Source organism: Carya illinoinensis, chromosome 11 (assembly GCF_018687715.1).
Source record: "Carya illinoinensis cultivar Pawnee chromosome 11, C.illinoinensisPawnee_v1, whole genome shotgun sequence".
NCBI classification, from domain to species: Eukaryota; Viridiplantae; Streptophyta; class Magnoliopsida; order Fagales; family Juglandaceae; genus Carya; species Carya illinoinensis.
In genome coordinates, this window is record NC_056762.1 from 20,167,611 (window position 1) to 20,182,646 (window position 15,036).

At 37.9% G+C, this 15,036-nt stretch overlaps 2 protein-coding genes across 2 annotated transcripts; both read right to left on the reverse strand.

Moving 5' to 3' along the window:
- Positions 1 to 10,576: 10,576 nt before the first annotated feature.
- On the reverse strand, positions 10,577 to 12,415 carry LOC122282281. The gene is made up of 3 exons (XM_043094233.1): positions 11,283 to 12,415; positions 11,055 to 11,142; positions 10,577 to 10,939 (listed from the first exon to the last, which is right to left on the reverse strand). The coding sequence occupies exons 1-3, from the start codon at positions 12,413 to 12,415 to the stop codon at positions 10,577 to 10,579; spliced, it is 1,584 nt and encodes a 527-aa protein (XP_042950167.1).
- A 65-nt stretch (positions 12,416 to 12,480) lies between these two features.
- On the reverse strand, positions 12,481 to 13,791 carry LOC122282282. Its single transcript, XM_043094234.1, has one exon. The coding sequence runs from the start codon at positions 13,789 to 13,791 to the stop codon at positions 12,481 to 12,483; it is 1,311 nt and encodes a 436-aa protein (XP_042950168.1).
- Between the last annotated feature and the right edge of the window lie 1,245 nt (positions 13,792 to 15,036).

Below are 15,036 nucleotides of genomic sequence, written 5' to 3' on the forward strand. Positions count from 1 at the left end.
GGTGCAATCTTTGTGCAAACCAGTTCTGGACTTATCTAGTGCTAGCTTAGCATCATTTGCAAACAGATTGCTGCCAAGTAAATAGTTATAAGTCCATCGAACTATCCAAGCATAGCGTTGTTTTTTGTGTAGGGATCTCACAAAAAATAAAATGAAAAGTTACATTGAATAAAAATATATACACCCAAAAGCGCATATTATTTCCTGCCCAAACAACCTCGGCAAGCTCATGCCCAGATCAATTTCAATGGTCTTTTTCTTGACCAACCCGTCTCTCGTCTCCAAATAAGCTCTCTCGACCTCTGCCACCTCTCTCTCCTCACAAGCACAGCGATCCAACCAGATTTCGAGCAACTCCTTCGCAATGGGATTTTACTACTCTTTACGACCTCTTCCATGTGTCCTGGTCCACTTGCCCCGGTGTCGATGCGAGCCATTATAGTAGTGGGAGAGACTAGAGAACGGATGTAGAGGGAGGAAGAGACATAGGGTACAACCCCGGGGATTTTCTCGAGCACCTGTCTTCGTGTCTCCAGTTGGGTGTCTTCGTAGAATGTCTGGATGTAGTCCGGGTAGAGAACGAGTTCTTTTCGAGGAGGCAAATCGAGGATGAGAACTAGCGACGTCGGGCTGCCCTGGGTTGGGGCTGGAGGAGTTAGGTGCAGACAGAATGCGGGGGAGGGGGGAACGGCGACGCGGGGTGGGGATGGGGTAGAGGATGCCGACGCGGGGGGCCTAGAGGAGTTGGGTGCATACGGAACACAGGGGAGAGAGGGATGGTGACACCGGGTGGGAGTGGGGGAGAGGATGCCGAAGCAGGGTGCGCCTAGAGGAGTTGGGTGCAGACGGAAGTCACGGAACCAGGGGGGGAGCTTCACATTTTCAAATGAGTGAAATTTGAGAGAAGGATGTGTTTTTGTTGTAGGGATAAATTAGTAATTTTACTAAAGTGTGCAATGGATGCTGCGGAATAGTGGCTGCTCCGCAGATTTATTCATAGAAGAATGAGATTCAGCGTGGATTTTCGCTATCTTGTTCCACCTTTCACAAGCCCCTGTCTTATGTTTTTCTTATCCCAGAGCAACCTTTGGCCTCAAGAGTATATTGCCAACTTGGAATTTTACCTCCTCATCTACCATCCCCTTTTTCTCATCTTCCTTGCCATTGTCATGTTGGTCTTCCTTTTCATCTCTGTCAAGCTCCCCGTCACTCTAACACAGGAGCCATTATGCTTGAGGGTGGGAGATTTCTCAGTTCCATTGGCTCTTTCCATGATTTCCTCGCTCATTTTCCCGCCGCCTTTCTTTTGGCTTGTCTTCCCCGTACTAGTCCTCGTGCCAGCTTCTTTGTATCGAGTGGTTTTGGACGTATTGAAGCAATTTATCTGTTGGTTTTATCAAACTCGATCTCCAAGACATTCCCGGCCTTATCATCCTCTTCACCATCCAACATCAAGAAGAATCGGAACAAGTACTACCTCCCCAAGTTGAAATTCATGAACTGGTTCAAATTGAAGTGATCGACGTATGTGTATGATTTAATGGTTAAGTAATTAAAACCATTATTACGTTTCTTTGTATAGTGGATCAGATTGATCAGCCCCCAGATGAACCAATATGCATGAGCTTTCATCGGCTGACCCTACATTTGGGGAGATCCACGTCATGTAATAATATGACCTAGCTAGTAGCTATATAAAGTACCAATATTAATTTTCTAGATTTCCGTAATGGTGCGGATATAATGAAGACTGATCAGGCTAATCTGTTATAATTATAAGCTTTATTTGATAAACTGATCTACCGCTCCCAGCATTTTATTTTATTATTATTATTATTATTTTCTTAATGATGAAGAAAAATTTGTTTAATATTATTATGAATTTTTTTATTTTTTTCAAAATGTTTAAAAATATTAAAAAATGATATGAAAAAAAAACTGAAAAAAAAAAACTTTTCTAAGCCAAGCGGGAGCCCCCAGCGGTGGCTGTAGAACAATCCATTTTGTAATTATTTGCACTTTAATTTATTGTGGTTACTTGTTTGTAGTGGTTGTCAGATTGTGGCCGAATGCATTGACTTCATTAGGGTTTAGTGATCTAAAGCAATTGCTGCAGATTACTTAAACGTACCGATCCAATTTATAATTATTGAAATGTCTACTTTCTGATTTTTTTTAAAAAAAAAGGCATAAAATTTCAACACGGATATTGGAAAATATTATACTTTTTTTTCCTAATCTTTTAAAACATAGACTGAGATAAATATATGATGAAAAGCTGCATCCCAATTTATCTTCACTTCCCCTTCCTTAGGTGCAATCTATCTCACCAAACCTCTATCAACTTGTTCTCTCATTGGGAAAAGCTACTGGGAAGATTGAGCTTGTCTATACTCCTCCAAACTCACATTTTCATGATTAAAAGTCGTACTTGGATTGAGGAAATCATTTTCAAAAACAAACTTGTTTCGCCTCAGCCAAATACTTATCATGACAATTACTATCAGCTCCAAGTCTTTCTCCCTTAGCCTCTCAACCATCTTTATCCAAACTGACCCTATGTCCTTTTCACCATAGCTTCAATTCTATACAGGGCTTAATTTGGTCCCAATTACTCCCATTTCCTGCCAGAATAAGCTATTTCTGGCATATTTAGGTCCTAGCAAAGTCACCAGAAATAACTGGCCCAAGATGCTATTAGTTCTTGCGAGACTTTGCAATGTCCGAAATTATGACTTTTTCTGGCATCACCGAATCGTTAGAAAAGCTGACTTTCTACCAGCAATTTAACACCAGAAATATTATATTCTGATATGTTAGTATATTGGAAACTAGTATTTCCAAGGAGTGTAACCAGCCGGAAATAGAAGTTTCCTACGACATGTAGGTCATCCCAGATAAGTTATTCTGGTAATTTTGTCTTCTTGAAATAGTAATTCCCGCATTAGAAAGTTACCGGAAATAGCAATTTCCCGTGTTATTCGTCACAAGAGATGATCATTTGGGACAAAATAATTCCCGGAAATATGATATACCTATATATGTACTGGTAAGAAAAGCTGATAAATAGTAATGAAAGCAACTATTTTTTCCATAGTATCGGTTTGCCAGAATAACTCAATTTGGACATAAATTGAGCTTCACAGCTTTTGGTTAATACCTAGGGAATCCATTTGTCCCAAACAAATGCTCCACTGGCATTTGTATATTGTCCCAAATCAGGGGTCCTACCATTTCTATTTATCGTTTTCTGGAGACGATAAATAATAGGGGTAAAGGTATTATTATTATTATTATTATTATTAATACCTATTTATTTATTTATTTTTGCAACATTCTTATTTGTTGTAAGATTAATGTTGATCGAATTTATGTATTTTGAATTCTATTGTAGTGATTTCTTACATTGTTGAGAAATTAGCTAGACATCAATTCAAAATAATACATTAATATTTCAGAGGTACTCAGTTTGAAAAACAAATGTCGTCGGCCTGAGATTCACCCACCCTGATGTTAACAGTTTGCATTAATGCTAGTCGGTAACTTGCCCAAACAATATAATACCTGAATGTGAATGCCCAAAACCAAGGTGCATGGTCTATTGGGATAAGAAACCTTCTTATATATTGAATATATAAGAAAAGCATATGGTCTATTGGGATTTAGCATGTCACCAGCATTAATTTTTTTACAAAATATCTGAATATCGGTTAAAGCCATAGATACACAAAAGAAACTGCATGTATTTTATCCAACCACACTTGTGCAAACCATATAATGCATACAAGGACCATGTGCTTCATTCCCAATCTTTGCTGGAGCATTCTTCTTTTGCTGCATGCATGGAGCTTCATAACTCACCCTTGGCATCTTGTGTTTGAACATAGTAGATCTGCAAATGTCACATAGAAGCTTGTAAAAACAGATGTCATTCTAAAATGTTATGGTCAAATGCATTTTTTCAGAAACCATAATATAATATAATATCACATTATCAACAATTGCATGCTTCCTATTACCTGGGGACATCCCAACTTACTCAACCCGATAGTGCTTGGGTGGCAATTAGACTGCTCTTACAGTCTTGCCTAGATTAGTGTGAAAGTAGCCTATTTTTTGTCAAAGTATCTTATCTAGCACTGAAGATATAAACAGATTGAGTATTGCATATTCATCCTTCAGAATTTGGGGTACATAGGTTATCTAGATGTGTACCAACTTTTAGCAATATTCTTGTAACCTCTTATACAAAAATTCACCTATTTGGCATGACTTCACCTAGACTATCAATGTTAGAAGAATAACTACAATATTCTATGTTTGAAACACATATTCCTTATATGTCTTAACCTGACACCACATAGTTACATAGTCAAGCAAGTCTCTTTATCTGACAGCAGTGACATTCCCCATCATTCTATGATTGCTGAAAATGTTATTCTACTATCATTTCCAACTACTGCAAGTGTATTTCTAACTACAAGTGAACCAGGAAGATATAGTAATCTGGATGTATTTATAACATTTATAATCTTCAATAGACCAGGTAAGTAACACACCAGTGCTTACCACGTTTATTGGCCGCCTAATGCATTAAGTAATAACCAGCATGCAATGAAATATAAATAACACATACTTGTTCCCTACTCTAAAGGCCATGGGCTGGCATCTTTGACACTTCTCTTTAGGGAAAATAAACAAAAGTATGTATCCATCACTACTGGTACACAAAAATGTCCTAGCATCTTCATTACCACTCCAAAACCACCAACTCATAAAATATCATTCAAAAGGATGCTCAACAAAAGGATGCTTCATGCATTTTCTATGCTACTCCAGCAAAGGTTCAAAATACCATAAAAAATTCAACAAAAGTGATTTGAAGGGGAGGATGCCTACGCATCTCCTGGAGTCTCCCGTTGAGACTCCCTTTGGGACTCTAATTCTGTAACACGTTCATTAAGCCTGTCACACTCTAAAAAACAAGCATTCATCTTTTGCAAATCATTCATAAATGTCTCAAATTTCTTCTTGAACAACTCTGCCTCAGCCTTGTTCTTCTCATTCTCTGCCTTGTTCTTCTCATTCTCCTCCCTAAGACGTTCAAAATCCCAATTGGATAGCAAGGATTGAGATGGTTTAGGTATAACTAAGTGTCCTAAACCTCTAGCATAGCCCAATCGGGACCCCAACACCTCCTTAAACACTGCATTGGCATTCTCATCATTGTTATCTTCTGGTTCCATCTCATTCATCCACTCAAGCATCATATTCTACATTAGACACAAATCAGAAATCAGTGTTTGAGAACTAAGCAATTACTGTCCTGACAAATATCTATAAAACTCTCAAAATATATAGCCATTATAACTCACGTAGTTGTGCTCAGCAGCTTCAGTAATAAATCTACCATTCTTTGTAGACCAATGCACCTCCCGATAGAAAGCAACATGATTTGGAGCTTGTTCCCGCTTCATGATTTTAACATCAGTTTAATAAGTAAAATATTCATTGGAAACAGGAAGAAAAACACTATATGACTTTGTTAAATGCTTGTATAACTTCACCTTTTCCTCCATTAGCCTAACAAATGACTTCCTGCCACCCGTGTGATTTATCCTTTGATTTTTCCAATTACTTTTGTTCCGCCTTGATAGGTTCTATCATTGACACAATGTAATTAATCCCAACGTCCAGGTACAAGAATTAAATACAAGCTGCTAATAAACTGTAAAGACTGAGAGTACAGTTTTGTTACCTTAAATTCCTCACTCCCCCATCTCTCACATAAAGCTTCCCACACAGCTTTGTCCACCATCTTTGTCCCTCCAGAAAGGGCTGCCTCATGTGTTTCATACTCTTGGTATTTACAGTGTAATAGGTAGTGAAAATCATGATATTTCTGAGCAAGTGCCATTGCCACTATCTCTCGATGGTTGCTTTTAGACCAATCCAATTCAAAATCAGCCTACATGTATCAACTAGTTAGTGTCACTGAAAATAGCAAATTAAAATCTCAGTCATAATTTGCTGTAATCATATGCCATAATCTTTACCCTGACACGATCTGTTAGCTCTTCCTTGTTCAGTTTATCAACACGAGTCCAGCTTGCATGACGCATGTCGGCATACAACTTCATAATCCATGTCACGCGTGTTGAAAATATCGTTGTATTTTCACATGATACTCCTCTTTGCCCATCCTTAATCTCCACCGCCACTTTCCCAAACTTCCGAATGCGATCAAATTGGGAACACCTTGCTGGTCCTCTTCCACACTTCCGAGTGGGAGGAGCTTGCACAATGAAAGCAGGAAATGTTATTTATCACCTTATTACCACTTGCAAATGGACAATGTACCAATTCTATTTAATAGACAGTTGGTACAATTTTGAAACTTGTGTATTAATCATCTTATATACCTTCAACTAGCGTGTTAGCAATTTCAGCCTCATTCACAGGATTTGTGTCATCCTCTGGTGCGACACTTGGGCCTTGAGTGGATGCATCTGAAAATGAAACAGACTCGTCCCTTAGAATGTGTGCTCGAGTTTGTGCCCCTTGGCCTCTACCATGTACTGATGTGCGATTGCCACCACGTCCACCACATGCATTCTTTGTTCCTCTCATTGTAGCTACATCATATAATAAATTGTTAATATCAGCTTTTCATGCATATCTACAATGAAAGGCCAGATTGTATATTTCCATAAATTCTATGAATCGTATATTTGGTATACCATACAACCATCTGACAGGACTAAAGTTATGCTATATATATAACAGATATGGACACTACAGATGAGCATATACATAAAGCTATTATTATATGTATACACACTACATATGTTTGTTATAAACACTTACACAGTGAAAAATAGAAAATCCCAGTGACCTTTTCTCTTAAAATATCATCACATACATACTATATTTAGTAACTATCATTGCCCTGGAATATTTAGTGACCATCAGTGGCACAGATTTCCAAGGATTTCCAATGCATAGTCCCCATTAAAACATACTCTATTCTCATCAATTGCCTTCAAATGCCATGTATTTCAAAAGCAACCATATTTTTGAGATATTGATGGTCATAGGGACCAGATAATTATTAGGGTGTCACACCATCTATTATTTGCACATTTCTAGATAATACAAACTTAGTCTTTTACAAATACATATTATCACAAAATGGAACAAGTTATAATATCGTACATCTATATCCTTTGACCTAAGCAGCATATTTGGCAATTCCTGATACATAAGTCCAAAGATAAAAATTATTATTACAGCCTGCACACAGAACTGAAGTTGAAATGCTGCAAGAGAATGAACCCTACAGAAATATGAGAAGTTACTTCTAGCTGAGGGAAATAACAAATGCCAGTGTAAAAAATATTCTATTATCGCACCATTGACAACAGATTTCTCAGGTTATTGAACCCCATCATATTCAGGCACAAATACAACCTCTGTTCTTTATTTTTTTTTTAACTTTCAAAGCTTAAGAAGTAGAGGTAGTCAGTTTATAGAAACAACATTTGAACAGTTTGCATGTAAAGAGTAAAAGGTAAGGAGGACTCACACAGGGCAATTCGCAGTGGGAAGGCTTTGAACAACTGAATAGCTGGGGTCGGTTGCTGCTGCTATGTAGGTGTTGAGTTTCCCAGAGGACAGAAACTCGCATAGCCAAACTTCATTTAACCCTCAGCTTCCTCCATTGGTAATGGGCATTAGAGGGCAGCTTATATATCTCTTCAAAACCTAGGAACGTAACCATGATTTACATAAAGCAACTTAACTCATGATGTTAACCAGGAAGTATACCAAACTCAACCACTTTCTGACTTCACTCCTTGGAAAAGGTGCCCAAAATTTTAGATTTCCCACGTATTGCAGGGTGCTTACCGCGCAATGACTTGCCTACAATCCATGGCTCTTATACATTTTTTTAATTTATTCCCATCGTGTATAGAGCTTGCTGCACGTGATGTCGTCACATATGCTTTCAATATTTGGGGCTCATATCTTAGTCATTAGCCGTGTGCAATGCCTATGGGTTTGATTTTCCCAATTTATTATTACTTTAGTCTAATAACCACATGAATCTCCACTAACCAATTAACCAAATAATTAATTGTGCTTTTAGCTAGTTAGTTCTTTTAGAATTTCCAATTTAAATTAACACGATAATTTTAGACCCATTCCAACAGATAGTACTACTGTGCATTGTTTACATTGTCTCAAATATCTGTACAATCGTACCGTGACATCTAGAATGATTGAATTTCCTGTAAAGTCATTCCTCTTGCTCTCTCAATCACCAACAGTTCACATTTTGCCAACTAAACTTAGCTTGTAGTAGCCAAACTTCAGTAGCCAATAAATTCTCTCCTAATATAGAACCATTCCCACTGTATCCATTGCCATGAGTCAATTACGTCTATTAGGAAAACTCAGAGTCTGTTATATGTCATTTTAGCTACTTAACATCCTGCATTACCAACATCCATAGTCTCTAAGGGTTGATAGATAAACGCATCACTGGTTGTATATAGAAAATAAGTACATCAGCATATCTGTGCAAGTATTTCACTTTAATTGTAAAATATTTAACACTATAACAACAAGAACAATGTATAACCAGTAAATATATCACTTTAGCTTTGAATGATGCAAATGCCAGCCTCTTGCTGTAAGTATGGAAGAGCACCACCACCCCACAAATGAAGCTATATATAATAGCTTCTACTAACAGGAAATTTTAATACACATGAGAGTAAATTAGGCCTTGCATGGCTACAAATCACTCCTCCATGACAGGTAGCCATGCTGCATTTTAAATTCATACAAATTTACATCAATCCATAGATGCATCCAAGCTTCCTAGTAAGTCTAGTACAAACTTAAGAGTCATAACTCATTTGTTATTTGGCATAAGCAAACAAGTGGCATTTAAGTCAAAGTTTGTACCAACCAGTCACACTATTGAATTTCCAGTACTCTCTCTCTCTCTCTCTCTCTCTCTCTCTCTCTCTCTCTCTCTCTCTCTCTCACTCATCCTTTATCTGCCATGTTTTTCTTAGATTTATGCATATATATGACAAAATTCCTTTGCCATTACCTAAAGAGAAAGAATATAAATTGTACCTATATATATATATATTACTCTCAATTCATACAATGCATTGTGGACGTTTACTAACTAAAAACAACAATCCATAAACAAATACTCCTAATGATGTTTTGAACCATACAACTTTGCTATAAAATTTAACATTTCTCAGGTTATTGAAGTACTCCAACAGAAAGGTATTGGTATTGAATATTCATAGCTTAGAACATAGCAAATGATAAAGTGAAGTTATTTTAATGAGTCTGAAACTTCAGTAGTCATTAAATACAAGCTTGCTTCCAAACAAAGAATAAGACCATCATAGAAAACTTCACTTGTACTAATTCAAAGCAATAGAAACAGGCCGATACAACCTTGTCCTGATACTAATACCCAAATATTGCAAACTAACAACATCAGAGGTTGTAGAATATTCACTGGAAACTTCAGTACATCACCCATACATTATAATTGATATATATTAATAGACTCAATGTTGTGAGAGAGTATTGGAAGAACAGCGGACAGATGATAGGCAGAGCACATCATATAACAAAAATACATCCCCGATGTATATATGTGCCAAAGGGAAATGAAAACCCTATGTAAATATTCACATATGTATTTGTCCATAACTGTACATCAGCAACAACAGAGCATATTCATTTCATTATACAAGTGTAAAGAGGAAGTTGTTACCCATCTTCATTAAAAGGTATTGCATGGTTTTATTCAATAATCAGGATGGGTTTTTGGTCTTAATTAAAACCTATTTCTACATGCTTAAAACATGGATCAAAACCCTCTAGCATGCAGTAAGGAAATGTACTGAAGAGTACAAATGTTAGAACCTACTTGTTCATATAATCATAAATACTTGTTCTACACCTACAGGCAGCATAACCAGTAAAAGCCTACTGATCAGTTTGATTACCCTAAGGTTTCGAGTTCGAAAGTAACTCTACATTACCACATTAGTAAATATATAGGGAAATTGCCAAGTACATGCAATTAGACCAAACATTATTCAGATTCTGTTTCAAAATTCGATTGGGAGTCATCCTCATTCTCAGACTCATAATGGTCAGTATTGGGATGATCGCCATAGTCTTCACCATCCACATCATCTTCAATAAAAGTTTGGTCGGCATCGTCGGGAGTAGAACGAGGTAGCGTAGTTACCTCATTAACAACAATTAGTTCTTCATCCTCCCGATGCAATGTGTTTCCCAAGCCAGTATCACTTTCATTGATCGGAAAATCTTCAGTACTAGCTTCTTCCTCTTGAAATGCATCACCTTCAGAGGAGTCCTCACCATCATCCAATGCAGTTGGGACGGGTGGAATGTCATAGACATTCCTATTGGTTATCTTTTGTACCACTTGCCAATTCCCCACCATACTATCATCTTTTAAATAAAATACTTGTGAGCACTGAGATGCAAGGGCGAAAGGCTCATCCTAATACCACTTTCTTGATGTATTCACACTTGTAAGATGGTCCCCTACACGTATGCCACGTCTATGATCACCAACGTCCCACCAGTCACATTTAAACAAGTACACAAGATGCCACCCCATGTAGCGTAATTCAAGGATCTCTTTCAACACACCATAGAAATCAACCGGCATCACCCTATGTACCCCAGCAACAACCACCCCACTATTTTGGCTGTGTCGATGTTGTTCACGGTCTTTTGTGTGAAACCGAATTCCATTCATGATGCATCCACTATATGTTCCCACCCAAGGATCTGGTCCGCAAGCAAGAGCATAAAGTTCATCTGTAACTTCATCTGGATTCAAGATATGCAATTCTCGAATCTATTAACAACCATAGAGGCAATAGGTTAATAAAATACCACTCTGCAATAACTTACATCTATATTTATTGAGCGAAAATGTATCTATGTTCAAGAAACACATCATTATAACTTACATGGTTCTTGAACCATTGCCCAAATTCGGTCTGGTGCCTACGATCAACATTGCTGGGGTCCTCTTCTTTAATCTTGTTATAGTGCTGACTACGAACATAGAAAATTTGGATAGAGTCAGTTTACAATGTGTTTTACAATTTAAATATGGTAGATTATCTGGTTGAAAGTTCTCGTGCCATACTTACTCTAGGTAATGTTGTATCTCAGGACAATTGTTAAGTACATACCACTCAGCTTTTGCAAATAGCTGATCATCCAATCTATCAGTGGAGGACGAACCCATTGATCTCACCTTTTGAAAAAATACACTCATACTACCCGGTGTATGGTCTGGACCGACATCCACATTTCGCTCTTCCCTAGTAAAAGTCATCTCAATGTCATGGAGATACATCGAACAAAATGTAAGGCACTCAACATGAATATAGGCCTCGGCAATTGAGCCTTCAGGTCTTGCCATATTTTTTACATAACGCTTGAACTTCCCTAGATACCGTTCAAAAGGATACATCCACCTATACTGGACAGGTCCCGCAAGCAATGCCTTTTGTGGCAAGTGAATAGCAAGATGCACCATTATATCGAAGAATGCAGGTGAGAATATCATTTCCAACTTGCAAAGAATAAGAGAGATATCAGTTTGTAGGCGGTGCAGAACATCAATGTTTAATGCTCGTGCACACAATTTCTTGAAGAATGAACTTAACTCAGTCAAAGCTTGCCGTACATCACTGGTTAAGTAGCCACTAATCACCACTGGCAGTAATCGTTGCATGAAAATATGAGAATCATGACTTTTCATGCCTAAGATCTTTGATTCACGTACATTAACACATCGGGGGATGTTCGCGGCAAAACTATCAGGGAACTTAACACTTGCTAACCACTCGCAAAAAGATCTCTTCTCTTTTTTATTTAGCATGTAACAAGCCAGTCTCATTGAACAACTATCACCATCTTGTTGTAAGTGTAATTCTTTCCGTATGCCTAGGTTGGCCAAATCCCGACGGGCATTGGCTGTGTCCTTGCTTTTTCCCTCGATATCCATCAAAGTTCCTAATACGCTATCGCATATGTTCTTCTCAATATGCATGACATCTAGGTTATGCCTCAATTCCAAGGATTTCCAATAAGGCAACTCAAAGAATACACTTTTTTTGGTCCAATTCAACTCATTGGCTGTGCGTTTCCTCTTTTTTGATAACTTACCAAACTGTACATCTTGCAATTCTCTCAATTGTTCCAAGATAGCCTCTCTCGACAAATGTATAGGTGCTTGCCGATGGTCAGTACTACCATTAAATTCAACTTTTTTAGATCTCCACCTGTGCCCTGGCAACAACCACCGCCGATGACCCATGTAGCAGTGCTTTCGCCCATGGACCAGCCACAATGAATCCGTACTACCATTACACGTAGGACATGTCAATTTCCCTTTGTGCTCCACCTAGAAAGATTAGCATACGCTGGGAAGTCATTAATGGTCCAGAGTAATGCTGCATGTAATCGAAACGATTGATCTGCAAATGCATCGTATGTATTGACACCCACTTCCCATAGAAACTTCAGTTCTTCAATTAAAGGGCGTAGATACACGTCGATATCGTTGCCTGGTGCTTTTGGGCCAGGAATTAGCAACGAAAGCATGAGGTATGGATCTTTCATGCATAACCAAGGGGGCAAGTTATATGCTACAAGAATCACTGGCCATATACTGTAGGGTTTAGCTATATTGTTAAATGGATTAAACCCATCACTCGCTAACCCAATTCTCACATTACGAGGATCTGAAGCAAACTGAGGGTACTGCACGTCAAAATCTTTCCATACCTTCGAATTTGCAGGGTGCCTCATCACATTATAATCGTTGACGCGTTCAGTAGCATGCCATCTCATTGCCCCGACAGTCTTATTAGAAACAAATAGTCTTTGCAGCCTTGGGACCAACGGGAAATGTCTGAGCACTTTGTGTGGAATTTTCTTTTGCTTAGTACTACTTAACACCCATCTCGGAGTGTTGCATTTTGGGCACTTCTCTTTATCAGAATGTTCCTTCCAAAATAAGACACAATCATTCAAACAAGCATCTATCTTTGTGTAATTAAACCCCAAGCCACGTTCCAATCGGCATGCATCATTGTATGAGTCAGGGAGAAGAGCGTCAGGAAATGCAGATTTCAGGAGCTTGATGACCATGTTAAAGGATTTAACACTCCAACCACCAACTGTCTTTATATAAAGCAACTTTACGATAAAAGAAAGCTTTGAAAACGTCAAGCATGATGGATAAAGTGGACTCCGTGCATCTTCTAACAATTCTAAAAAGGTTGCTGAAGAACCACCAGGTGTGACACCATCAATACCAAGTATTTGCAAACCTCCGGACTGATCCATAGAAGCTCCAGCCTGAATGTCATCCAGCAGCTCATCCATATCATCAATATAGGCATCATTTCCGCTGGCATCATCACCTTCTTCTGATGAATTAACATCCAACACTTCCTCTTCACCGTGAAAAATCCAATCCTTATAAGAAGGATCAATCCCTATAATAAATAAATGCTCCTCGACTGTGGTTATTGGCTGGAAGAGCATGTTACGACATCTACGGCACGGACACCTAATGTCAATGCCCCCTTGTGCATGCTCCTTAGCCATATACATGAAATGGCTAACCCCCATTGCATACTCGTTAGACATAAATCTATCTTCAATACTCATCCACGCCTTGTCCATCTAAACATGAGGTGAGAAAAGATAGTGTGAAAGCTAAGATCAAATATTGGTAATAGAAATCCAGTAATCAGGAAAATGATAATTAAACCAATAGGATGCATTTATAGAGAAGCTGTGTGACATATACACAGCTGTGCAGGGTACACACATTCTGAGAGAGAGAGAGAGAGAGAGAGAGAGAGAGAGAGAGAGAGAGAGAGAGAGAGAGAGAGAGAGAGAGAGAGAGAGAGAGAGAGAGAGAGAGAGAGAGAGAGAAGTGGTAAGAACTCAAGTGTAACATGCATTTGAGGTCTTACGAGTCCTTCAGTACATTACTGAAGAAGCATAAGGAATTGGGAACATGTTGTCACATTTAAAAAGTTTGAAAAAGCTAGTTGAAAGGGTGACAAATACCATATGTTAACCTATGTACAGTAGACATTACTAGTGTATTCCTCTCATTGAGAAGCTTGTAACATCAGCCTGTTAGGAAATATTATTTTGTTGGAGTAGAGCTGAAGATATATCTTGAGGATAATTCTCATAACCTACTGAATAGTCTGTGCATAACTAAGGAAAAAATGTTATAGTAATCTATAATAACAGAAAAGGGACTAGGTTCTGAGTGGCCAAACCGATAATATTCTAGGTAGGAAATGTCCAAACTTGCTAAGCATAAGTCCCTACCTCCCGAAAATTAAGGACCATAATATAATATATATCAGGGAGTCTCACGTGGTACTCCGATGAACCAAGGAAAGTAAAAAATTTTCTGAGTGTGTTGAATATGCTTAAGTAGGTGAAGATTGAGTAGGTCACGTAGTTGATGCCCAATAAACTTGTCAAGCTATGATTCATAAACTGTAGTTATCAAGGAAAAATCCAATACAATTCCTAATTCTCACGTGATTTGGTTAACGGGTACAAACCAAAGTAGACTTAAAATAGCAATAAAAGTAAGTAGGGGAAAGCCAACATTTAACAATTTCATTCAACTAAACTGCCTACATGCAAGAAAACAATAGATACATAGGGCAAAATTGTTAAAACTCTAAAAATTCCAGGCAAATCCCAACCCAACATAATATCTAGATGTATTAAATCCCCATAGTCCATCAAGGTTTAGCTACTCACATAATATTTCTATTAATGTATCTATCTTAAACTGTAAGTGCATAATCATATAGTTAATTATGACATAGGTTATTGTAGTATCTAATCCAGAGTGGGCTAAATGAAATATTTTGTCAAATCTATAGGGATTAA

Bases quoted from the DNA above. Each gene is read 5' to 3' on its own strand.
- LOC122282282 (XM_043094234.1), bottom strand. From the start codon at position 13,791: ATGGACAAGGCGTGGATGAGTATTGAAGATAGATTTATGTCTAACGAG.
- LOC122282281 (XM_043094233.1), bottom strand. From the start codon at position 12,415: ATGGGTCATCGGCGGTGGTTGTTGCCAGGGCACAGGTGGAGATCTAAA. The intron at 11,143-11,282 runs GTATGTACTTAA...CTATGTTCGTAG, and splicing joins CTATTTGCAAAAGCTGAGTG to TCAGCACTATAACAAGATTA. The intron at 10,940-11,054 runs GTAAGTTATAAT...GGTTGTTAATAG, and splicing joins GGCAATGGTTCAAGAACCAT to ATTCGAGAATTGCATATCTT.